The sequence below is a fragment of the Rattus norvegicus genome, chromosome 7, assembly GCF_036323735.1.
Source record: "Rattus norvegicus strain BN/NHsdMcwi chromosome 7, GRCr8, whole genome shotgun sequence".
Classification (NCBI taxonomy): Eukaryota; Metazoa; Chordata; class Mammalia; order Rodentia; family Muridae; genus Rattus; species Rattus norvegicus.
The window spans coordinates 110,052,496-110,076,654 of NC_086025.1; the positions used below are offsets into that span (position 1 = coordinate 110,052,496).

General features: G+C 54.4%; 3 protein-coding genes across 15 annotated transcripts in view; 2 read left to right on the forward strand and 1 right to left on the reverse strand.

The window, feature by feature from the left end:
• Nucleotides 1-305, forward strand: part of Mroh1 (maestro heat-like repeat family member 1) — a 73,457-nt gene extending 73,152 nt beyond the window's left edge. For 10 of the 11 annotated variants that reach the window (XM_039080541.2, XM_039080548.2, XM_039080550.2 and 7 more), the window contains one exon: nucleotides 100-305. In XM_039080541.2, the coding sequence (XP_038936469.1) occupies nucleotides 100-185 (86 nt within the window). In that variant the 3' untranslated portion in view covers nucleotides 186-305. The remainder of the gene's footprint in view (nucleotides 1-99) is intronic. The other variant, XM_039080544.2, reaches the window with a different exon arrangement.
• Nucleotides 221-24,034, reverse strand: Bop1 (BOP1 ribosomal biogenesis factor). Of its 2 annotated transcripts, NM_001024250.1 has the most exons (16): nucleotides 23,935-24,034; nucleotides 21,762-21,932; nucleotides 14,125-14,205; nucleotides 3,164-3,318; nucleotides 2,974-3,091; nucleotides 2,763-2,864; nucleotides 2,473-2,685; nucleotides 2,235-2,396; nucleotides 2,083-2,163; nucleotides 1,937-2,006; nucleotides 1,715-1,847; nucleotides 1,442-1,622; nucleotides 1,081-1,369; nucleotides 908-992; nucleotides 727-834; nucleotides 221-654 (listed from the first exon to the last, which is right to left on the reverse strand). In NM_001024250.1, the coding sequence occupies exons 1-16, from the start codon at nucleotides 24,025-24,027 to the stop codon at nucleotides 501-503; spliced, it is 2,196 nt and encodes a 731-aa protein (NP_001019421.1). In that variant the 5' UTR covers nucleotides 24,028-24,034; the 3' UTR covers nucleotides 221-500. The 2 variants fall into 2 exon arrangements, with proteins under 2 accessions (NP_001019421.1, XP_063119381.1); XM_063263311.1 differs by lacking the exons at nucleotides 21,762-21,932; nucleotides 23,935-24,034 and adding an exon at nucleotides 15,575-15,812 and having other exon boundaries at nucleotides 262-654.
• Nucleotides 4,402-6,788, forward strand: Scx (scleraxis bHLH transcription factor). Of its 2 annotated transcripts, none has more exons than XM_063264248.1 (2): nucleotides 4,402-5,522; nucleotides 6,180-6,788. In XM_063264248.1, the coding sequence occupies exons 1-2, from the start codon at nucleotides 4,932-4,934 to the stop codon at nucleotides 6,222-6,224; spliced, it is 636 nt and encodes a 211-aa protein (XP_063120318.1). In that variant the 5' UTR covers nucleotides 4,402-4,931; the 3' UTR covers nucleotides 6,225-6,788. The 2 variants fall into 2 exon arrangements, with proteins under 2 accessions (XP_063120318.1, NP_001123980.1); NM_001130508.1 differs by having other exon boundaries at nucleotides 4,767-5,522; nucleotides 6,408-6,785.
• Nucleotides 24,035-24,159: the final 125 nt, after the last annotated feature.

Here is a 24,159-nt window from a genome sequence, read left to right on the forward strand (position 1 = left end):
CGAGCCCTCCCAGCAGAGGCCCGTCTGTTAGAAAGGCAGTGGGCCGCCCCACACACAGGCCCAGGCATGTGCACAACTGGCCTGTTCCTCTGCCCACAGCCCTGCAGCTCCTCCTAAAGGACCCAGTGCCTGGGGTACGGGAGAAAGCTGCCGAGACACTGGGCCGCCTGGTGAAGTTTGCCTGAGGCTGACTGCACTCCTGCAATACACACACAGCTCGTTCTGCCTAGAGGACTCTCTGCTGCCAGACAGGGCCAAGACTGCGGTGCCCCAATTTATTGCCCAATAAAGCCAGTTACACCTCAGTGGGTGACAGTGTATCAATACCACCTTTCCTTCTGGCTTAAGCTGGGTTCTGGGGTGCCACATAAGGTCAAGGCTGGGCAGCTGCCGGAAGTTCCAATCAAGAAGGCAAGGACAGTGGCAATCAAGGGTCCTCTCTATCGATTCTGTGTGAGGGACACGCACCCTCTCCAGGCCTCCTGAAGTAGTGTGTCAGCTTAGCTGAAGAGTCGAATGGTGCCATCTGCCCCGGAGGAGAAGACCCATGGCTGTGTGGGGTGGAAGGCCACATCCAGTACACCCAGATCTCGGGTCAGGCTGTGTCCCTTAAGCACCTTGACGGGCACCAGCAATGGGTTCTGCAGCAGGTCACTGTGGAAGAAAGGGACTCAGGACCCTGTGGGATGGTCCCATGGGAAGGACCGGGTAAGGGTCAGCACTCACTTGTACACCATGCCATGGCAAACGATAACGCTGCCGTCGTCTGAGCCGGATGCAAAGAGTGGGTATCGGGGGTGGAAGGCCACAGCCCGCAAGGCCTTCTTGTGGTGCCTGTGGAAGAGGGTGTTTATAGTGGGCTCCAGGTGAAGGAGCCCTTCTACCTACCTCACACAACCCACCTTACCTCAGCACTTTGTATGGCTTGGTGGAAAGATCCAGGTCAAACCACACCAGTTTGCTGTCATAGCTGCCACAGATGATGTTGTCACCTAGAGCCAGACACAGTGTCTGTAATTCTCCCTAAGACCTACGGGGCTCACTCCCCTGCCCTGACTTGGAGAATACATGTTCCCTCACCTGCTGGATGCACAGCCATGCTAGACACCCACTTGCAGTTAGGCATCAGCTTCTTCGTAAGCTCCTGGCGTAGCAGGTGGTAAATGCGGATGCTGCGCTGGGAGGCCACAAGCAGGAAGGGCCGCGTGGGATGGAAAGCCACACACTGCACCTGTCCGTGGCTGCGGCGGAATGGGCTCTGGCTGCGCCTTCTGCTCAGCTGGTGGATCAGCACTTGAGTGTGCCCTTGGCTGGACAGCACCACAGCCAGGTAGTCCCCTCGCCCATGCCAGGTCACCTGTGTCACTGGCTAGAGAAGGGCAATGCTGGCTGATCGTCTGACCAGGTCTTGCAAGTCCCCGCCCCCCTTCCCATCACATACTTTACTGTGGCAGATACGTAGTCGAAGGCCCCTCTGGCGTTCTTCCTCTGAGACCTCCAGCCAGTGGGCAGGCTGCAAAGTTGGCTCTTCAGGGGGAGTGAAGGTTTCCAGCAGCTGGTCTGTGCTGCCCACCAGCAGCCGGTCCCCCAGGGCTGGGTTCAGCAGCACCACGGCATCATCCCTACAAGCCAGGGCCAGACACGTCCCCTCCTCAGCATAGTCCCCACTTTCCTGTGCCCCTCCCAGCCCTAACCCCCGGGGTCCTCAACTCACATGGCAGCGGCTACTAAGCATATGGTGGGATTGGGGTTCCAAGCAATGCTCCGTATCACACCTCCAACACGCACCGTCTTCATGCAGCGGGCAGTGGCCACCTCCCAAAGCCTCAATGTGCCGTCGTCTGAACCTGGATATAGCAGTGAAGGCTCTTAGCACCTGAGCCTCTTAGCCAGGTCCCTGTCTCCCAGCTCAGGGCAGCTCCCACCTCAGGCTCACCTGAAGCTAGCCACTGGCCCCCTGGGGAGACACTGAGGCAACGGACAAGGTCGCTGTGGCCCCTGTAGACCTACAGAAGAGGAAGAATGAGAAGTCAGACACACAGACGCCTGAGGGCATTTGCCCACCTCTAATCCCACACTTACAAGGGCCTGGCACACAGGGAAAGGCTGAAGGTCTCTTGGCCGAGGGAGCTTGGGGATGAGGTCTTCGGGATCCACATTCACCTGGGGCAAAAGAGCATTTAGCATTACCCTCATCCTAATTTCCCAGGGCCTCTGGGGGCTGCTTCACATACCCTCATCTTGCGCTGCCGTGGGCACAGATACAAATCAAGACAGCGTTCAAAACGCTCCTGGATGAAGCGGCCATAAGCAGGCACTGTCCTCAGGCTGGGGAACTTCTGTGGTAAGAAGTTAAGCTTCCTCTCAATGGGCTCCTGCTGCATCCATGCCAAGCGCTGGGGACACAGGAGATTAGTGAGATGGGATCAGGAGACATGGCTGGGGCCCACTCCCACCTCAGTGCAGGCCCACCTCCTCCTCAGTGGGCAGGTACTCGGGAGGTGGGTTGTAAGACTCCGCATGGCCGGGCAGGGCCAGCTTGGGTGCAGGCACGTGCATCTTGTGGCGCCCCAACACAGCATTTGGATCCTCCTGGGCCCACAGGTCATAGAAGCTAGGAGTGGAGTCGGGGGGCCGTCGAGGCTTGATCCAACCCATCTTGATGGCATGCACCAATCGAGACACCTGCACACAGAGCTAACGTCAGGCGGTAGCATGGAAACCTTACAAAGTGTACTAGAGAAGGATGATGGGGCTCCCACCTTCTCCTTCTCAACTAGGGACGGGATGAAACTACGTTTGTCAGCTGGGCGGTTGGTCACGGGGTGGATCATGATGTCACCACTGAAGAAATCCACAGCTGGCTATGGAGACAAGCATAGATGTTAGGTGGGGGTGGGGGTGGAGGCGGGGGTGGAGGCGGGGGCGGGGGGTGCATTACTTCAGACCCTAGGGCCAACTGTTGTTACCTACCTCATAGGGGTCAAAGCCTGAATCTCCAAACTGGCCTCTCTGAAGCCGATGTACCAGGGCAACCTGCTCATCAGTCAGCCGAAGATCACTCCCTGTCATCTTGTCTTGCACAGTGCGCCTAAGGGAAAGCCAGTCAGGGCCATACTCCAGGCTTGAGGAACCACAGGTCCTGACCCAAGGCCCAACTCACCAGAAATCTGGGTCATCCATTTTGTCCAGAAACTGGTCCAGCTCATCTCGTGTCCGCAGGGGCTTATAGATACGTTTGCCGTCCAGGTCATAGCCCACATGTGGGAAATCGTCATACCACGCCAGGGGCACATTGCCCACGGTGTTCCGAATGTCCTGTAGTAAGTCACCACGTCAGCACCTGTCCTTATCATGCTTGACCCTCTGCAAGTCACCCAAGGACAGAAGAGCCACTCTAGATCAGCCTCAAGTGCCCAGAGGCCAAGTGACCCAAAATCTACCCTAGCCTTGGCCTCAGGGTCTGACGTGGCACGGCAGGGGTGCTATATCCCCTTCCCCCAAGCCCTTGGAGGCGCCAGAGCTTTACCTTCACATTTTCCACTGAAGTGATGCCAACCCTAGCCTCCCCCCTCATTGGATTCCTTGGCCAAGGCTCTGGGCAGCCACAGACAGGGATGACCTCATCGCCTATGGGCTCCCTCCCCTGGCAGAAGCCTTAGGTAGAAGTGGGTAGTTTATAAGGCAGGAACCACGGGAAGACCCCACCCCAACCACAGGGAGACAAACCTGTTTTGCTCAGCAGGTGGTCAAGGACCCCCCCCTCCCAGCACCACTGATCTTCCCCCTCCCATTTCAGTGGGCAGAGCAGCCACATTCCTGGACACACATTCCTGGTTTCAGCCCCTGCCAGCCACCACCCTCACTCCTCCCAGCCTGGGGACTGCTGCCCAGGCAGCCACTTCCTGCAACAGTAGCCACAGGGAGGAGGGGCCCAGACATAGCTAGCACAGCTGAGTGCCAGCAGCCCCTCAGCAAGACCCCTTGGCCCCTGTCCCACTGCACCTGTCCATACCATACCAGCCCCAAACTGTTTATCTCCTAAAATGCCCTGTGCTCTTGCTGTGTGCTCCCAACCTAGAGGGCCACTTTCAAACTGGAGGGATGGAGATGCCAATCTTATCCACGTGTGCACTGGCTTTGAGAAGCTCCATGAAGCATAAGGCAAGGATGGGGGTGGGGCCCCCAGGCAGGATGGGTCAAAGGGGTAAGATTCTGGCACAAGGCACAGGCCATACAGTCAAGTCATGCCAACCCCACACACCCATTTCTAGACTGCCACCGCTGGAGTCAACCCCCATGTGCGCGCGCGCGCACACACAGACACACAGACACACAGACAGACACACAGACACACAGACACACAGACACACAGACACACAGACACACACACACACACACACACACACACACACACACGCGGCCTGGCACAAAAGACCCAAGTGCACATGGAAGGAGAGTCAGACAGGGTGTGGCCAGGCACTCAGGGCCAGGGCAGCTGGGTGAACTTAGGCATGCCAGGAGAGAAAGCCTCTTGATTCTTGATTTATTCTCTTCTTCCCTGCAAAATGGGTGGGGTGGGCACCACGGTCTTGGGGCACTAGTAGCACCCCAGGAACTTCCCAACCAGAAAGTTGCTCAGGACCCTCTAGGCACAGCTATAAAAAGGGAAAAGGTGCACTCACGGGCTCAGAGTAAACTCCTCCAGGCCAGAAAGGGAGGCGGAGGCCAGGCGCGGGGGAGGAGCCGACTGCTATAAAGGCACTGATCCGCTGGCGGCCCCACTCCAGTCCGAACACATGTGCCCGCCTCGCCCGGCAGCCACCACCGCGGGGCGCAGCGGAGACCCCTGGCCCGGCGGCCTGTGGGGACCTAAAGAGGCGGCATGAGCAGCGCACCGTGGAGCTGACGCCGCGCCCCCTGCCCGGCCCATGTCCTTCGCCATGCTGCGTTCAGCGCCACCGCCGGGCCGCTACCTGTACCCTGAGGTGAGCCCGCTGTCCGAGGATGAGGACCGCGGAAGCGAGAGCTCGGGCTCCGACGAAAAACCCTGTCGTGTTCATGCTGCGCGCTGCGGCCTCCAGGGCGCCCGGCGGCGGGCAGGAGGACGGAGGGCCGCGGGTAGTGGGCCAGGACCCGGGGGGCGGCCAGGCCGCGAGCCCCGGCAGCGGCACACAGCGAATGCGCGCGAGCGGGACCGCACCAACAGCGTGAACACGGCCTTCACTGCGCTGCGCACACTCATCCCGACCGAGCCAGCAGATCGCAAGCTCTCCAAGATTGAGACGCTGCGCCTGGCCTCCAGCTACATTTCTCACCTGGGCAACGTGCTACTGGTGGGTGAAGCCTGCGGTGACGGGCAGCCCTGCCACTCGGGACCCGCTTTCTTCCACAGCGGTCGTGCGGGCAGCCCACTACCACCGCCACCGCCGCCGCCCCCACTACCACTGGCCAGAGACGGCGGCGAGAACACCCAGCCCAAACAGATCTGCACCTTCTGCCTCAGCAACCAGAGAAAGTTGGTGAGCAGGGCTGGGAGCACCGAGGGGCCCAAATGTACTCACCAGCCCACACCTGCCAGGCAGAGAGAGGTGCAGGGCAGGGGCAGCATTCCCTAGCATCTACACCTGCCACCAAAGCTGCCCCCGAAGGAGGGAAGGGCACATAGGAGCCATAACTTGGGACACAGACTCCCATTGGTAGTGGTCATAGGGACCTGCAAATATAGGATCAAGAAGTAACGCTGAGAAGGGCCACCCAGAAGTTCTGGGAGGGAGGGCAGGCAGCAGGAACCTGGCAGGGCTGAGGGGCCTTACTTTTAGGCTTTACTTTCCATCAAATTGAGAACTGAAAGGAGGTGAATTCAAGAAGTATATCCATAAGCCCCATCCAAAGAGGGATAATGTGAAGCAGTGAGGCAATCAAATGGAATTCCCTCACTAGGGCTGATGAGCCACTACCCTCCACCCCTGCAGCCCACCTCCACCCCGAGGCTTATGGGCACCTGCTGCCTCTCCCCTGGTCTACTGAGACCTGCAGTAGATGGGCTGGGGAGAAGGCTGAACTGAGATGCTGGCCAGCCATGATTTACTGCTCTGGCCGCACTTGGTGGCACCGGAAAAGCAGGGTGAGCAGGGAAAAAATACAACGGCTTTCCCCAATCCCCATTTCCTCTCCAGACAGCACGCGCAAGCTCCTGGGGCCTGAACATCTGGGAAATTTAATTTTACAGTTTCGGCTGTGCTGCAGTATACCGCCCTCCCCAAAATCACTGTGGGGGTGGCAGGAGCCCGGGATGGGGGTGCCCTAGCACAGACAGTGCCAACAGGAAGCCAGGAAGTTTCGGGCAGTGCTGGGTGACACTAAGTCTCCACCCAGACCCTGACACACCCCCATCCCCTCTGCAGAGCAAAGACCGTGACAGAAAGACGGCGATTCGAAGTTAGAAGGAGGAGGGTCCACAGCAGCCAAGAGGTGATGCCACTAGTGAAGGTGGAAGCCACTGAAGAGTCATGGAGAGCCCCACCTTGGACCTGATCTGAGCACAGGTCCCCAAGAGCGCGCTCACCAGGCCAGACCTGCCCCAGCTCTGAGCAGGGCCTGTGAACAGAGAGATGGACAGGCGGGCTATGGCTTGACTCTAAGTAGCTGAACACTTGTACCCAGGCCCACTGGAACTTTCCATGCTGGCTCTCTACCTGGGCCAAGTGTTGGCATCTTGTGTCTTTAATATGATAATATAAAGTCTGGAAATTTTGTATAATTAAAGTGAAACAGTATCTTCCAAATTGAGGCAGACTGTCCTCTTGAAAGGATCTGAACTCACTATGACCCTAGCTCTCTCACCCCATCTTCCCAGAGTAAGTTCAGGGTTAGATCACCTATCAGGAGCCTGTACCAGGGATCTGTGGTGTGTGTGTGTGTGTGTGTGTGTGTGTGTGTAGGAGGCAGGGAGGGGAGAGGGGAGAGAGGTGCTGTGTGGTGAGTAAGATAGAACGAGAGAGAAGACAAGCCTACTTGGCTCATGGGAGACAGCAGCAAGCAGCACAGCAGCCATGCCTCCTCCCAAGGAGTACGGTGAGGGGGGACCAGATGGGGCCTTGGGCACGAGGATGTTTGGTTTCACCAGCAGTGTTCCATTAAAAATGGGTATAGGCACTAAGTCAGCAGTAGTAGTAATAGTAGGCTAACAGGCCTAGATGGGGCTGAGGACACTGTCTGAGGAGCAGCTACCTAAATGTCCCCACTGTACCCACACAGGCCCAGAGAGACTCTGGGTCCACCAACCTTTCCCTTGCCTCCAGCTGCACACTGGAAAGATTTGAGCCATCCAACACTCTGTCCTACCCAACTCCCCCCAAAGATCCCACTGGCCTCTGAGGTTGATTCAGACTCTCAGCAGGCTCTGCACACAGCTGGCTGATCATTAAAACCCTGCAGGTGACAATTAGTTGAGTGGTACAACCGAGAAGAAAGGCCAGGCCTGACTTCTGGCTGGGTAGTGGGTGGAGGATGGCAGAGGGCACCAGGTGCCGGCACTGGCAGGCCTCCTGGTCCCTGGCTGGGGTAGACCAGGTGTTGAGGCCTATGTAGGCCCTCATAGGGCAGGGACAACATGGCCCCTCCTCTGCACTGACCGGCTCCAGGGAATGCTGGTGCAGGAAACAAAGGTGTAATTTTGGAGGAAATTCTCAAAGCCAGGCCATTAAGGCAGGGGTAGGGGGCTGTGTCCAATCTGATAGAAATATAACAGGATAAAGAGTCACAGCGGCAGGTTTCGTTCAGAAAGAAACCCAACCCCAAATTTCCTCCCCTTAATCCTGTAGGAGCTCCCAGCTGCTCAGAGGGAGGGGACAGGGCACACTCAGTCGCTGCAGTCACTGCAGCCCAGGAAACAGAACCTGGAGATGGATGCAGCTGGGCTGAGGGAGGCCACCTTCCTTTCTCATGCATTCCCATGCAAGGCTCTGCCTGGCTTCACTTCCCAGCTACAAGGACTCTGTGACAGATGCTGGGTTGAGTCCAGAGTCACAACCTGGCAGGGTATACCTGTATTGGGCAGATGGGCACCAACCTCCACCCAAGGACCCCAGCGGGCCTTCCTACTCTGCTGGACACAGGTCTCCTCCCCTTCACCTAGAGGCCTCACATTTCAAGACCTGGGTGCCAATCTCCCATACAAACACCAAAAGGACCAAGACTGAGTGGGTACCTACTTCAATGGTCAAAATGGCTGGGCCAATGTCAGGAATAAAGCAGAGGTCCATGCACACAAAAGGCTTTGAGAAAGTCCCCAAATACAGGTAGGTGTGTTTCTCCATGTGTAGAGGCTGCCGGTTTGAGGGGAAAGCATGGCTGGGGAGTACGGGGCCAGACAGAGGCCCAAACCATGCCCAGCCAGCTCCACCTAAAGCCCAGCAGAGGAGGAATAGGGACTAGGGCAAAGCAGAAGGCAGGGAAGCCCAGGAGCTAGGAAGCTTGAGCGTCAGTAAGACTGATGGGTAGGCCAGAGTCAACCAGACAAGAGCTGGAGGCTTGGGTGTCAAGAGGGGTCAGATGAAAGGGAATGGGCTGTAGAGCTGGAAGGCTCTCTAGAGGCCTGGATAGTTGGGGTGCGGCACGCGCCCGGCCAAGGCCTCCACTGCAGGGCCTGACTCTGAAAGTGGCTGCAGCTTGGCCAGCCTCAGGCCCGGGCAGGGAGCCCAGCCACTCCCTGAGCTGCACCGGTAGCAGTGGCTGAGGGCTTGGCCCGACAGCCAGCAGGAGGAGGGGAGGGGAGAGGAGGGGCGGGAAGAACACTCCGTCACCCTCTACTGCTCCAGATTCAAACCAGACCGGGGGTGGCATGGTCCATCCCCATCCTGTAGCTCCACATGAGTCCACAGCAGCTTATGGCCAAAGAGTGGCAGGTGCTTTGTACCCACCACAGTCCCTGGCATCCTTCCCAGAGGGCAACTTTACCCTCTGCCACACTGAGGAGCTGTGGGACAAAAACCAGGGGCACCCTTAGTATGTGCCCCACAGAGGCAGCTGGGGTGGGGGGGCTGGCCCACACCATGGGCCAGCAGCCACCCTTTCGAGCTGAGCTGAGCTGGGCTGGAAACATTCGGCTCAGCCTCAGCTGTCAGCTCCCTGTCCCCAGCCTGGGGAATGAGCCGCTGGCGGCACCACATGATTCATCACCAGGCTGCCTGCACCCCAGGCCAGCCGCCCCCGCCCTGCTCAGCACCTGCGGGCTGCCAGGAAACACATGTGACCCCTCTGGGTCAGGCCCAGCACTGAGACCCCAGGCTAGGCTGATGGAGGGCAGACAGACCCAAGGGCCATGCTTTCCTGGGGGGTTAGGAAAAGGGCTAGGATGAGGTTGCTAGGTCCACATCTATCCCTCCATCCTATTCCACCTCCTTCCCCCACTCCCCCCACTGCACCGGACACAGTGTCGGCTGGGACTTTTCCGCTCTCGATGAGCCCCCTCCCCTCCCCCTCCTCAAAGTGGCTGCAGCTGTCAGGACCGCAGATTGGAACTGCAGGTACGGGGCTGGCCCGCTGCCCACCTCCCTCCCGTGTCTGTCTGCGAGAGAGGAAGCCAGCCCACCTCTGGAATCCTTCACTCTCTCCTCGTTCTGCCTCTCCCACCTGTCCCCGGGGAGCATGGGGTCAGCCGCCTTGCTCAGTCTCTCTCTTCCCCAGCCCCTCTCCGATTACAATGCGGGTAGTGTTCACTGTTGCTCTGCTCTCCCTGCACCAACCACCCTCCTGTCTCAGAGCTCATGGCCTTCCTGTGCTGCCACCTCCCCCTCAGAGGGTGTCTTATCTCTCGAGTGTTCAGCACTAGCCAGCTGCCTTGGCCTCACATGCCACAGTGACCCCAACAGAAGGTGCCAGATGGAACGCTAGTCTCTGAAGCATAGACTAGAGGCCTGCGTGACAGACCAGAGGGAGAGAGACAGCCTTTCCTGTCCTGATTAGGCAGGTACCACTTCTGAATCTACCATGTCCTTACCAGCCTGCTTCAATCCCTACTCCCCTCTACCATGCCCGCCGTCCCTTGAAGGGCTGGCTTAGCCCACCTGAGCTGCTGCAGCTCCCTAGTGAGAGAACAGAGAGCCAGAGTCTTTGGGATGTGTGGAGGACATTGGGGAGAAGTGAGTCCTAGCCTCAGCTTCCTTGTCCCTCTCCTGGGACCACTCAGAATTAAATGGTGTTCTCCCGACTTCTGTAAGCAGGAGAGCCCAGATGGTCCTGCACAGGTACTGAGCTGGGCACAGGCTTTTATCCATCGCTTTTATCTCTAAAGGCTGAGTGAGGGTAAAGGTCTTTCTGAGTCCCACTAGTCAGACTCAGTTGATGCTTTAAGTAGGGAGGTGGGTCCAGGGCACCACATATACAGGGCTACTGAGTGTGAGCCCTTCCCCAGCGAGGCAGCCCTGGCCCTGCACAGCCAGCCTCCTCAAAGGGTACCTGCTTTGTGCCTCCAGCAGCTCAGAATAATCAGCATTCCCTGCCTTTCAAATGTTTGCCCTAACTATGCTTCAAGGCCTGCTCTCTAATTGTCCCCAGCCCCAGTAAGAAGATATGAATCTGAAGTGATCTACCTTTACCTGCCAGCCTCAGCCAGGACCAACTCTAACTCCCATAAGAGACAGTGACTTCCTCCACTTGCTCCTCCTCCACCTTTCCCAAGGCCCTCTCCCTGCCAGCTTGGGCACTCTGATGCAGTGTGGCTCTCAGAACCATAGGCCAAAGTCAAGAGATGGTACTAAGGTCTACCTGTCCAGTATTGTGAACACAGTGTACCTGTTCAGTACAGAGACACATGCCCAATCACACTCAGTAGTTTCTGGTGCGTCCCTACAGTGGGCAGCCCCAGTGGGATGGAGCTAGACCTCAAGGATTGGTCTGAGTCTGGACAGAGGCCCCATTTGGAGGCAGGCATAAATGCTAGCCTCAAGTGGATGGCCGCCAGAGCAGTCTGCACAGACCCGGCCGGCCGGGTGCCTTCTACAAACAGCAGGGAGGGTCACTCACTCGCTGGAAACCTGAGCCCACAGGCTCCCCTGCCAGCAGTAACACAAGCAAGCAGGAGAGAGCAGAGTGCACACAGGGAGGCGGCCAGGACACTGCCGGCAGGCGGGGGTGGCCCCGGAGGAGCAGAGACCGCCAGCGCACTGGAGGCAGCTGCCGGTTCAGTAGCTGGGAGAAGCCATTAACTGCGTTTGGCGAGAGAGCAGAGGGGATCACAGGTTCTGGATGCAGACAGGCCAGGCCGTGTCCCTATGGGATCCTGAGTTATAGATCAGGCAAGGTGGTAGGGATGTGGGTGTGTGGATGTGGGCTGTTAAGACAGTAACAAAGACCCCAGACTCAGCCCTTCTTGGCCAGAGGTCACACAAGGAATGGTCCTAGGCCCATCGCCTTTGGGAACTGGAAGAGTATGAGACCAGCTCTTTCCAGACCTGCCAGGCCAGAGATCATGGCTTCCCTGAAACCCTCATACTGGCTACACTTCTTGAAGAATGGGGTTATAGGCATGGGCTGAGCGGATACATGGGCTTCTCTACCTGACCATGTCTGGCCTTGGTTTCTCCCAGTTGCTTGATATACGGAGGAAGGAAAGATTGGCCACTCAGCCGCCCTTCTATCCCAGTCCACATCCCAGGGGTCCCAACTGCTGGATGAGATCACGTCTATGAAGCCCCACTGCCGTAGGAAGGAGATGAAGAGGCCATGTGGGGGTGGGGCAGCCACAGCACAGCTGCTTCTCAGTCACCCCCACCCCACTCCATCCCCACCATGCCTAGCAACTCATCTAGGGGGCTCTACCCCCACTCAGCTGAGCCCATGTCTGTGAATCTAGGGGAAGAGGAGGAGCCAAAGTACAATCAGAAAAGAGTGTCGGGGCTGCTTAGTTTAAGAGTCACTGATGTTGGGAATTTCTCAAAACACCACACTGGCAAATAACAGGGCTCAGAGCTCCCATGTTCCCAATCCAAGTGCTAGATTCAGATCCAAGGAATGGTCAAGAGAAGAGGGTTATCATGGGGGCACTTACACCTTCAAACAGCAAAAACAGGGTACACAGGCTACTCCCAGTCCACAAGGCTGCCATCTCTCTAGGCTCCTGTTGAGATCACTACCACTAGGACAAACCACATCAACACCATTCCAGAATCCCATAGGGTATCTGGTGCTACGATATAGCCTACACAGCTAGTTCTGTTAGGCAGCTCGGATAGTCCAGAATCCTGAGGTTGGGAGTCACTGACCCCACCAAAGATGCTTCCAGCTGTCCCTCCTGAGGCCCAAGTAGCTTGTGACCTTTTATACGCTGAGCAACTAGGGCACAGCTACCAACAGTACAGGCCTTAATCTGTGAAGGACCCCAGCCGTACTCCTAGAGACGTCTATTGTCTCAGGCTTCTCCATCAGAAGCTTGAGGTAGTAGGCTGAGCTCTTCTCTTCTGACCTGACCCCTAGCCAGGCACTAATGGCCATGCCCCACCCCCTCCCAAGCCTATCCTCTCAGCTGCAGCCCCCTTGCTCTGAGAATAAGAAAGCTAATTGCAGCCCCTGGTGGGGAACAAGCCCCGAGCAGTCTCTGGGAAGAGATGCTTATGTCCAGACCCGCCTGGCTCTGGAAAGCTGAGCTTTGTGGTCCTTCCAGCTGTCGGTCAGCTATAATTGCAGGAACTCAGCAGATGGCATTTCTACCATCGCAGAACTGTCACCCACGTCAGAGTGACACATGTGAGACTTATCACATCATAGGAGAAAAGAAAGGGGCTTGTGCACATATCACAGCACAGCATGAGGCTGCCCAGCATTCTCAAGGGCCACTGGATGGGACCAGTGGAGCACATCTCCCTGAGGGCAGGCAGGGTCTGGCAGACCTCTTTCAAGGCACTGACCCGTTCTGGAAGCCCCTCCCCCGACTCCTATTCTCCATATACAATCATCATTGATTTCTCAAAATACCAAGCATAAAAAAGTAGCCGACAGGATGTGGCTGCCGACAGCCAGGGCCCCTTGGGGGGGGAGGGGAGACAGGCAGGGAGCCGTGCTGTGCGGCCCCCCTCGCCGGTGCGCCCGCTGCTCCGGCCAGGAAACCAATTTATTTTGTTTTGTCTCTGTTCTCTGAACACGCAGCAGAGACTGGATCGGGCTGTCGGCCAAGGCTCCTGTAGACACTGCCAAGAGAGCTTGAAGGTGGGGAGGAAGCCCAGCCAGAGAGGGGGCGCGTGTCTCCCCTAGGCCTCAGGGACAGCCCCTGACAGGCAGGCAGGAAGCGCTCCTGAGAAGAGGATCCATCCCTTTAGGCCCCACAGCAAAGCCAAGAAGAGGCTCCCAGGCTCACATCCCAGGGTACATGATGGCCACCACTCAGCCTGGGACCAGGCCTCACCGGGGAGGAACAGGCTGCCGAGCGCACTGCCTCTGTGTGCGGAGCTTCTCAGAGCTTCCAGATCCTGCTGGCCCTCTGGCCACAGTCCACAGCCTCTCAATGCTTCCACTCCCTGAGGATCCAAGGGAACCCCAGCCTAGCGACACTTTCCTCCTCACTGTATATTCGCTGTCCTAGATGGGACAGTCAGGAAGGTACCACAGTCACCTCTGCCAGAGAAGAGAACAGGAGATGCCAGCCCTGCCCTTGTTATCGCTGTGGCCACCCCTCAGATACAGAGCATAGGCTGACTCACGTCAACAAGGCCCGACATGCTCAGCTCTGAGTGTCACCACACCCTACGCTATAGGGGAGGAATGACCCTGGCCTCTTTATGCCCACAAACAGACAAGATACTGCTAAGCCAAGTGCAGTCTCTCATCCTCAACCTGGCAATGACACGAATGTGCTGCTTCAGTCATCTGTTTCAGACCCCCAAATTGTTCTTCCAGATGGGGGGACAGCGTAAGCCAGGCCGCCTACTCAGGCCTCAGCAGCCTCATGAGAACCTGGCTCCTCTGACAAACAGCAGCACAGCCCCTGCAGGAAGGCCCGATACCACCCCTAAGCTCTCCCAGTTTGAGGGGCTGCACATACTCTAGGTTGCTTGAGGCACTAGTTTAGGCCTGGCAGGACGACTCCTACCTCACCTAGCAGGAAGTCAAGATCAGCCCAAGCCCTACCTCCTCATCAGAGCTGTCCTCTTCATACTCATCTCTGGTCAGAGCACCTGCTTCCTCTGCCCTTGGGCAAGGGGGCACAGCCTGTAGAAAGAAAGGGAGAAAGTTACTCCGGAGGTCCCATGAAGCCCTGGGAAGTTACTCAGGAGGCCCTAGCCTATAGCCTAGCCCCATTTCCTGGCCAACTCCATAGGGAGAACAACTTCCCAACACTGGAACCATGATCCAAGGACCACACAAAACACTGTGCCACCTGAAATTTCTGACCAGCCCCATTTACTCCAAGGCCTCAGCACAAAATAAAAACTGTCCCAGATCTTAATGTACTTCAGGGCCTCAGCCCCTGTACCCTGTACCACGGAATCTACCTAGGGATGTTCCCTCAAAGGCTGAACCTTTGCTGTCTAGTAGCCCAGACAGTGGGTGAAGCTCAGTGCCAGGCCAAAAAGGAAAAGGGCTCTAAGAGCAGTAGGAGTCAACCCAGCTGCGGGGCTGGCTACCACCCACCCACACCACACTGATGTCAAAACCAGCCACAGTGGCCCAGGGCCAATGGTCCCACAACTGGGACCTACTGGGCCCAGATCTGGCAGAGGAAACTATGTTCAGAATTGCTTAGACCTTTGGGCAAGGAACACAAGGACAGGATCAAGTGAGCAGTGCCACGGGTGAGGTGATGTCAGTGTAGATGGATGACATAAGCTGTGGGGCCTCTGACATAAGGGCCAGCCAGAACCACTAAGAACCACATTCAGGGCAGCTCCTATAGCCAAGGGCCTAGAGAGATGTCCTGGACTCTCAAAATGCCTGGAGGTCTAGACCCCAGGAACCTTCCACTCCCACCATAGCTGCCACAATCGGCTGACCTTGTCCCCTAGGTCAGAGTGGGTGCCACTGAGGATTCACACTACAACCTGGAAAACAGATTCTCCCTTGACTGGGGAGGCGGATGGCTCAGACCAGATCGGGTTTATTGGCAGAACCAGAACTGATGGAGAAAACAGGCCCACCTCTCTCTCACCCTTGAGGGCAGTAAAGTGCTTGGAGCAGGAACCCCGGTGTGTGGGCGCCCCCGCCCACAACCCCAGTCCCTCTTACCCAGGAAAGAGCCAAAGGCCTACTCTTCTCTGGCCTGTTTTTCCCTTCAGTCTAAAGAGGATGGAAGACTAAGTTTTTCTCCAGGCTTGGAACAAGGAAGGATTCAGTTTCTCTATCTCCCCCACTTCCTTGCTGTACACCAAAAATGGGTTGTAGACCCCAGCGGAGGGCCCCAGAAACAAAACTGGCAGGCACATCTGACTCTGCCTGAGCTCAGCAGGTCCCTGGGACAGTGGCATTACAATACCAAGCTCTAGTCAGCCACTGTCCCCAAGCAGGTGTCATAGCCCCGGCCTCAGGCAGGGCCCATAACGCACCAAGGCTCCTTCCAAATGTTCTCTGTCAGGGACTATACCTGCATGAATCACAACAGCAGTGCCTTCAGACCACGATCAGAATTTGGCAGGAAACAAACTCAGCAGCTAGCATTGTGTAGCCACATTTTTCCAGTGCAGGACAATGAAGGGTATGCCTGGGGAGCCAGATGCTGGAAGGCCTTTGACAAGGCTTGGGATCTCCAATGGTGAGGCTCAGGAATTCCCTCTGCATGTACGCAATTCCCAGGCAACAGGGGTTCTAAGAATAGCAGATTTATTCTGGATTCAACAGCTGCAGTGCATGCAATATCCACCAGAGGGCAGCACTGACACATAGCAACAACACAGGGACCATCTCCCTCCAGGGGAAGTGAGCACCCTGGGGCTGTGGAGGCACCCACTAAGGGGACAGACAGCCTAGGGATACACATTTCTTCAAATTCTCTGTCCCTCTTTTTGAAGCAAGTACTGCTCTGTAGTCTAGGGCTGTCTCAAACTGTCCTCTAGATTCAGCCTCCTGAGAACCGGGTTTACAGGTACACATCTGTTTTCACCTTAAAGACAGCACTAAACAGAATATAGGTACAACACACCCTTACAGCTGCCAGGTTTCTCTAGGTCAGGAGTCCTCAGCAGCCTGGCTGCCTATGCATCTCACTCTCCCAACACAGAGAGACAGAAGGTGGTGAGGCCTGCCAACCCCACACAGCCAGCTAGCACCCACCGAGTAAAAGGACACAGCCCTTAAAAAGCGCATAGCTCAAGCCTAGTTCCAGAAGCCTTAGCCAGTTTGGGGAAATGGGCAGGTGCCTCTTGGAAGGGACTGAGGTCTCAGGCCTGAAATCCTTCGAGGCAGCACGTGGGAGGAGAGTAGTCTGCATTCTCACACAACAGGCACACTGCCACCCAAGGAGAGGCCAGGTGACAGGTAAAGAGCAGGGTGTTAGGTGACAGAGGCCCACAGAGATTAGGGAGGTAGTAAAATGCCAGGGCTGGTGGTGCACACCTTTGATCTCATGGCTTGAGAGGCGGTGAATTTGAGAGCTCTATGAGTTCAAGGCCAGCCTGACCTACACTGCAGCACCCGGACAGCGAGGCTACATAGTAAGAACTTGTCTCAAGAGGGGAAGGGTGAACAGTAAGGCATTACAACTTGAAGAGAGGCAGACAGGACTAGAGGGGGCTATACATAAGAAGCCACCCCAACAGAAGCCAGAAGGAGTGGTCAGGGCAGCTACAGGTGCTGGGAGAGCCACAAAAGGAGGTGCTCACCAGGTACTGCAAAATAGGTGGAAAAGAGGCCCCAGAAGGAGCCAGTAAGTCACCCAAGGTGAACAAGGACTAGGTGCCCAGGGAAACATCCCAAGAATGGCAGCTCCCTTCTTCGTCCAGAGCCTGACCTCTGCAGGGCAGGTATACTTCTGCCTAGTCCAGGCTGAGAATGTACTGCCAAGGACCAAAGACAAGAGACGTGAGGTTTCCGAGAGCCTAGAATGGGATGCAAATGAACGTGTTTCTCTTTTCTTTATTTTTTTTTACATTACTGTTTACTTATGGTGTGTGTGATACACATGTGAATGTAGGTACACATGTGCCACAACTCACATGGAAAAGAGGACAGCTTGTGAGTGGGAGCTGGCTCTGCACCATGTGGGTTCGAACTCTCGTCATCAGACTTGGTGGCAAGTCCCTGTACTGGCTGAGTCACCACGGTGGCCCTAAACAATCTTCTCACAGTGCCAGCAACAGATTCTTCCCTGTCTCGTCTGGCCACATTCCACTGCCACCACCAACTAGGTATAGGACAAGGGCATGCCACCTCTTCCAGGAAGCAGGCCAGGATCAGCCAAGTCAACTTCACACCCCTTCCCTGTGGTACAGAAGAGCAGAACCGTTTCAGCATGTCCTGCCCTGAAGCTAGTGCAAGGTGTGGCCGAGCCTGCCTGTCCTCCTTCCCTTTCCCACAAGCATGCATACATGCATGCACGCACACACCCCAAATCCCCAACACACAAAAATCAAATCCAGCATGCTACTAGTAACACAAAAACTATGCATAAAGGAGGTTGAGGAGTCCGCTTCCCCACAAAGGCCCTACGCTGGACAGTAGCGGGATCCTAGCCCACTTTCTTTTTTTTTCTTTTCTTTTTTTCGAAACTGGGGACCAAACCCAGGCCTTGCGCTTGCTAGGCAAGCGCTCTACCACTGAGCTAAATCCCCAACCCCTCCTAGCCCACTTTCAACAGCAGTCTTCAGGGCCAACCCAGAGAACGGTAGAAGGAGCTTCGTGAGTGTAGCCCATCAGCAGAGACCAAAGAGGCCAGAGACGACAAAGAAGAAAAAACTTTTTTTGCCTCTCAAAAGAAAAATCACTTACTATGCTGAATATGATGGTGCACACCTTTAATTCAAAGCCCTCAGGAGGCAAAGGCAGGAGGATCTCTGAGTTTGAGGCCAGCCTGGTCTACAGAGTGAGTCCCAAGTCAGACACGGAAAAACCCTGTGTTGAGCAGATGGTTCCATGGGAAAGCATGAGAACCTGAATTCAGATCCTAACACCCACATACAAATCTAAGCATGAGCTAAGCAGACCTCTGTGGGTTCAAGCCCTGCCTGATCTTCTTAATGGGTCCCAGGACAATCAGAGCTAAGGTGAGATCCTGTCTCAAAAATGAAACCAAAACAAAAGCTAAGCATGGTGGTGCACACCTGCAATCCTAAGGAAGTGAGACAGTGAGATCTCTGGAGCCCGTTGGCCAGCCACCAGTCCTGCCAATGAACTCCAGGTACACTAAGAGCCTCTGTCTCAAAACAATAAGGTGAGGGTCTCAGGAGGCAGAGGTAGGGAGAGCAATGCGAGTTTCAGGCCAGTGAGGACTACATAGTGAGACCTTGCCTCAAAGAAAGGAAAAGGTAAGGGCTGAAGGGACAACTCATTTAGCATTTAAGAGCACTTACTTATCTAGCAGAGAACACTAGTCCAGTTCCTAGTACCAACCTCCGTGCATAGTTCATAACTGCCTGCTAACTTCAGCTCCAGAGGACTGAATGCCTTTTAACCTCTGTGGGCCCATGCATGAACATGGTGCTCATAAATCCATACAGGCACACACACATTCACATAAAGACAAAAATAAATAGGGTAAACATACAGGAAGATACCCAACTTCAATCTCCAGCATCCACATGTACATGTGTACACACACATACACACACACACACTTAAAATAAAAGGGGTCTGGAGAGGGGGCTCAGAGGTTAAGAGCAGTGGCTGCTCTTGAAAAAAAACCCAGGTTCAATTTCCAGCATCCACACGGCAGCTCACAACTGTCTGTAACTACAGTTCCAGGGCACCTGATGCTCTCACACAGACATACATAACCAGCAAACCATCAATGTACAGAAAGTAAAATTTAAAAACAAACAAACAAAAGGGCCAGAGGGTAGTAAGGTCTTTCCAAAGACCAAGCTGACCAATACCGGGGCCTGGCTGCCCCATGACCAGACATCGCGTGTGAAGCTATGTGAGGGGCTCGAGGCTGACAGAAAGAAGACAGGGCTAGCCCAGGGTTGACATAGCCCATAACACAAGGCCAAGGTGCTCGTCAGGGAGGGACCTGAGAGAAGATTATTTCCACGATGGGCAAGGCAACTAGAGACATTTATAACCATGACAAGATCATGAGATAGCTCAAGGTCAGTGAGATAGCTCAATGGTTTGTAAAAAATACTTGCTATGCAACTCTGATAGCCTAAGTTTGATCCCCAAAACCCACAGTGGAAGAAGAAAATCAATTCCCACAAGATGTCCTCTGACCTCCACACACATGCTGTGGTACAAGCACACCTGTACTCACGCATGTAATAATAACAAATAAAACATAACTAGAAATCTTTATGCTCCTCTCACCTCAGCACAGAAGGCTGCCCTTCCTAAACCTGAAAGGGCCGTGACTGCTTTATCCACGAGAGCAAAGCAGCCTAAGAAGACATTACTCGGACCTGGAAACGGCTTTGATGGCCACAAACTGCCTGTCTTAGGACCGTTACACCAGTGACAATACACAGCTTCCCAGGGCAGAATGTACCAGACCCTGTAGGATACACATCCCTCTCCCACGATTTGACCGCTACAGAACAGGAAGACAGTGGCCCTTCTTTACCCTGCCTCACCTCTGGCTTCCATGCGATGACAGTGTACAGCCCTTAGACAGGTAGGGAACACCTGCTCCCTCCTTCACAGAGTCTACGAGAGAAGACAGGTAGGGAGCAGGGAGGCAGGGGAAGGGCGAGGTTCAGGAAGCTGAGAATTCCTGGACTCCTCTTCCCTAGTCCCAGACACCCACAGCTCCTACTTCACACTCCACCAGATGGCGCTAACACCTGGTCCCCAAGCCCGCCCAGACACCTCCAAGGCACTTCCCAGCCACTAATCTCTGCCGTGCCCAGAGTGTACTGAGACCCCAGCAAGGCATTCTTGCTAGAGGCAGCACTGAGTCAAAACTCAGAACTCTCCAGATGATGTCAGACTAGTCCCTTTTCTTACATTCTTGCATGCCAAAGATAGAAACGAACCCTCGGACATGAAGGAGTAAGAAAATGGGGCGGGGGTTGGGGGGTGGAGGGGATAGGACACACGGGCAGGATACCACACCATACACATACCTCAACATAAATGTTTCAAAATGTATTTTAGTTTATGTGTATGAATGTTTGCCCGCATGTGTGTGTGTGTACCACATGCCTGCTTGGTACTTGTGGGGTCTAGAAGAGGGCATTAGATCTAAAACTAGAGTTACAGATGGTTGTGGGCTACTGTTATGGGTACTGGCAATCAAACCCAGGTCTTCTGGAAGAAGAGTCATTCTGAACCATGGAGCCATCTCTTTTTAAAAAGCAAAACCACCAGTCATAGTGGCCCACGCCTTTAATCCCAGGTCTTAGGAGGCAGAGGCAGCTGGATCTCTTGAGTCTAAGGCCAGCCTGGTCTCCAGAGTGAGCTCCAAAGCTACATAGTGAGACCCTGTCTCAAAAAAAGAAAGAAAGAAAGAAAGAAAGAAAGAAAGAAAGAAAGAAAGAAAGAAAGAAAGAAAGGAAGGAAGGAAGGAAGGAAGGAAGAAAGAAAGGAAGAAAGAAAGGGAAGGGTTCATTAATGGGACATTAATGGGACATTAATGGGAAGAAATGGCCACACACTCACAAATCTACTCAACACCAAATAAGGATAAGATAGCACCTGAGGTGTGGTGGAGCTCTTGCCTCCCTCGAAGATGTCCTGGCTTCAAATCCCTAGAACCCACAATAAGAACAAGGGAAGGGAGACAGAGAAAGAAGAGGTAGGAACAGGGAAAGAGGAGGGAGGGGGAAATGAGGTCACTGGTACAAGCTGGCTCTGGGCTCAGAGAGACCCTGACTCAGTCAGATAAAGGGGACAGGAATCAAGGAAGACACCCAACATCAACCCTGAGCTCTACACGTACCCACCCACATGTGAACAATGACTCTACTTACACACCCCAGCCACACAAAAACAAAACAAAGCAAAACAAACAAGAAACCCACTAAAACAAAAGCTTAAAAAAGAGAATGGTAAGCCCCGAATCTTACAAACACCATGGTGAACATTTCTTTAACCTACCATAACCAAGACAAACTAGGCCTGGCCTCTTGGTTTCCAACCTGACAGCAGACATGATTAACCAAAGTCATGATTTCCAGAACACCAGGCCACTGAAGTGTAATTACAAACTAGTTTGCAGAAAGTTTTTTAACTGCTGTATTTTAGTCAACTTAAGCGTTTCTTGCATTTTTATTAAACAAAGAGTACAGCCTTCCCTATCAGTTCAGCAGACAGTTGCCTCAGCGTCCAAGGCCCATGGGCAGCTAAGCCGGCCTCTAGTGTCCTCTGCTTTTTCTGCTGAACATCCTCCCTTGCAACCATGCACTGCTAGCTCCCCTAGCAGTGGCATCCCCATCTTGGGCTCTGCCTCTAGAAAATACTCTCAGTATTGGGCAAAGACATGAGCATGTGGACACTCCTAATCCTCAGGAAAGGTACAGACAACTGAGGTTACAGACTAATAGCCTGGAGCTCAAATGTGTGACAAGGGTTAGAGGACTGGGTTCCTGAGAACACCATAAGAGGACAGTATGGGCCCAGGGCAGGTGCTTCCTCTTTCTGACCCCCCTCACGCACAGGAGAGCCCATGGAAGCCCCTCACCCACCTGTTCCTGCTCCTCAGAGGTCTTCTCTGTTCTATTGTCTTTGTCACAACCAGCTCTGGCCACTTCTTCAGTGTCCTCGTCACTCGTGTCACTGCCAGAATCTTCAAGGCCTGAAAACACACTCTCCTCGCTGTCAGAGAGACTGGAGTCAGGGTCGCTGAGGAGAAGAGGCTGCAAGGAATCACAGTGTTTAATAACTGCCACCTGGAAATGGGACATAGCTGTGCCTCACATGCTTCCATCTACACCAAAACCATCCACCCAGCCTGGGCCCTCATCTCCTGCCTCTGTTGACAGAACCTGCCCTCAAAGCAGACACACCGATTCCCAGTTTCTTGCAACAGAGGGACCTTTCAAGAACATATGGCTTTGTGGAGTTCAGTTTCCACTTACTGTCACCAAAACCAATTTTCCTCTACTGACAAACTCTACACCCTACTCGGGCACCCAAGGGTCCAGGAACTGGAAAGGCACTAGCTAGGAATGAGGCCCTGGGCCTGGGACGACTGGAACTCCCTGAAGGCTTAGACCAGCTACAGTAGAAGCTTCTTTACCTTGAAGACTGGGACCAACCACTGACGGACAAGTTGGAAAAGCCCAAGAGTAGCAAGCTAAACTATGTGGTGCTTTGGAAGAGAAGGGCCCTCAGACTGATTCCCAGGTGGGCTGTTGAAGAAAAATTAGGAGGTGCAGCTTTGTAGGTCACTGGGAATGGGCGCTGAGGTCTCGGAAATCCACATCAGACCCAGCATCCCCCTTCCTCTCTGCTCGCTCATTGAGACGTAAGAAAAGCTCTGAAGTGCTGCTCCAGCACAGTGCTCCCTGCTGCAACGGTAGAGGACCAACCCTCTAAAACCGTAAGCAGGCTTCCAATCGCATGCTTCCTTTCATAAGCTGCCTTGGTCATAGTGTTTCATCACGGCACTGGGACGGTGACTAAGACAAACATACCATCTGCTGTCTCTTTTAGAACAGGGAGAATCCTCTGAGTACAGCCCTAGAGGCCATTTTACAACTAACACACTCTGACATTCATGCACGATGGACAGGTTTCTATCACTGACCTCCAAACGTTGAACAAGAACTTGAACACTTAAGGAAGCACGTGACTGCCCCTAGAACTCACTCTGTGGACCAAGCTGGACTCAAACTAACAGAGATCATCTGCCCGTCTTCCGAGTGCTGGGACTAAAGATTGGTGCCACTGCCACTAGCGGTTAATTCTTGCACTTGAGTGGCCTTCACTGCCAACTATCCCAGTGTTCACCTGGGTTTCCAAAGAAGTCATACTGACATTCTCTTATTATTGACGTTTCTAAAACTACTTATCATACTAACGAATACAAGCAGTACAACGGTTAGAGCACAAGCAATCAACTACAAAAAGCTTACTACCTAGACTACTAAAATCTTACGTGTAGGAAAATTTCACAAAACAAAGGGACAGCTTACGTCGTGGCTCTCAACCTGTGGGTCACAACCCCTCTGGGAAGAATGACCCTTTCACACACTATCCTGCATATCAGATAATAACATTACGATTCATAACAGAAGCAAAATTACGGTTAGGAAGTAGCAGCAAAAGCAATTTTGTGGTTGGGGATCACCACAACATGAGGAACCCTATTAAAAGGGCCAGTAGCATTAGGAAAGTTGGCAACTTAGAGGATCCAATGAAGTGGAGTCAACTGTAAGACATAGCTGTGCACGCTTTCTACCACCTTGATTTGATGAAGCCCCACTAGCAAGCCTACTGAGCTCAGCAACATGGAGTAGCAATGATTCCATGACAACCAGCCCTGGATGCCCTGGGTTCCATTCAGGCTTCTATAATCTCATGTCCTCTTGTTTCACAACACACCTGACGTACTGGCTCACCGCACCAGCGCAATTACAACCTTTTCCAGGACAGGAAGCACGGTGGTGAGGAGACTCTTAAAGGTCTCTCCCTTAACACGGTTCAGGCCACAGAACTACCCCTGGGTTCCAGCGCTCCTCGGCGCAGGTAGTGTTCTGTTGAGAGTTCCCAAATAACAGCCCAGACAGAACGAGCTTCTTCTGGGCTCTAGCCGACCTACAAGACACTACATACTGCGCCACGGCCCGGCCTCCCTGGCCTTGCCACGTGCCTACATGGTTCACAGAGGGATGCAACCCGCTACCTCGAAGTTACCTCTTGTATCTGTGGCTCCTGATCAGGTTCCAAACGCCGTTTCCCTGGCAGCGATCCCGGTGACATGTGGTGCTTACCACACGCCCCCGCCATGCTGCACCGCGCCGGCTACCGATTTACTGCCGCTTCCGGCAGCGGGAGAGCCTCGTGTGCCCTCAGTCAGGCCCCGCCCAACCACGCTCTAATTGGTGAGCAGCCCGAGTGAAGCCATCTTGCGCAGGCGTA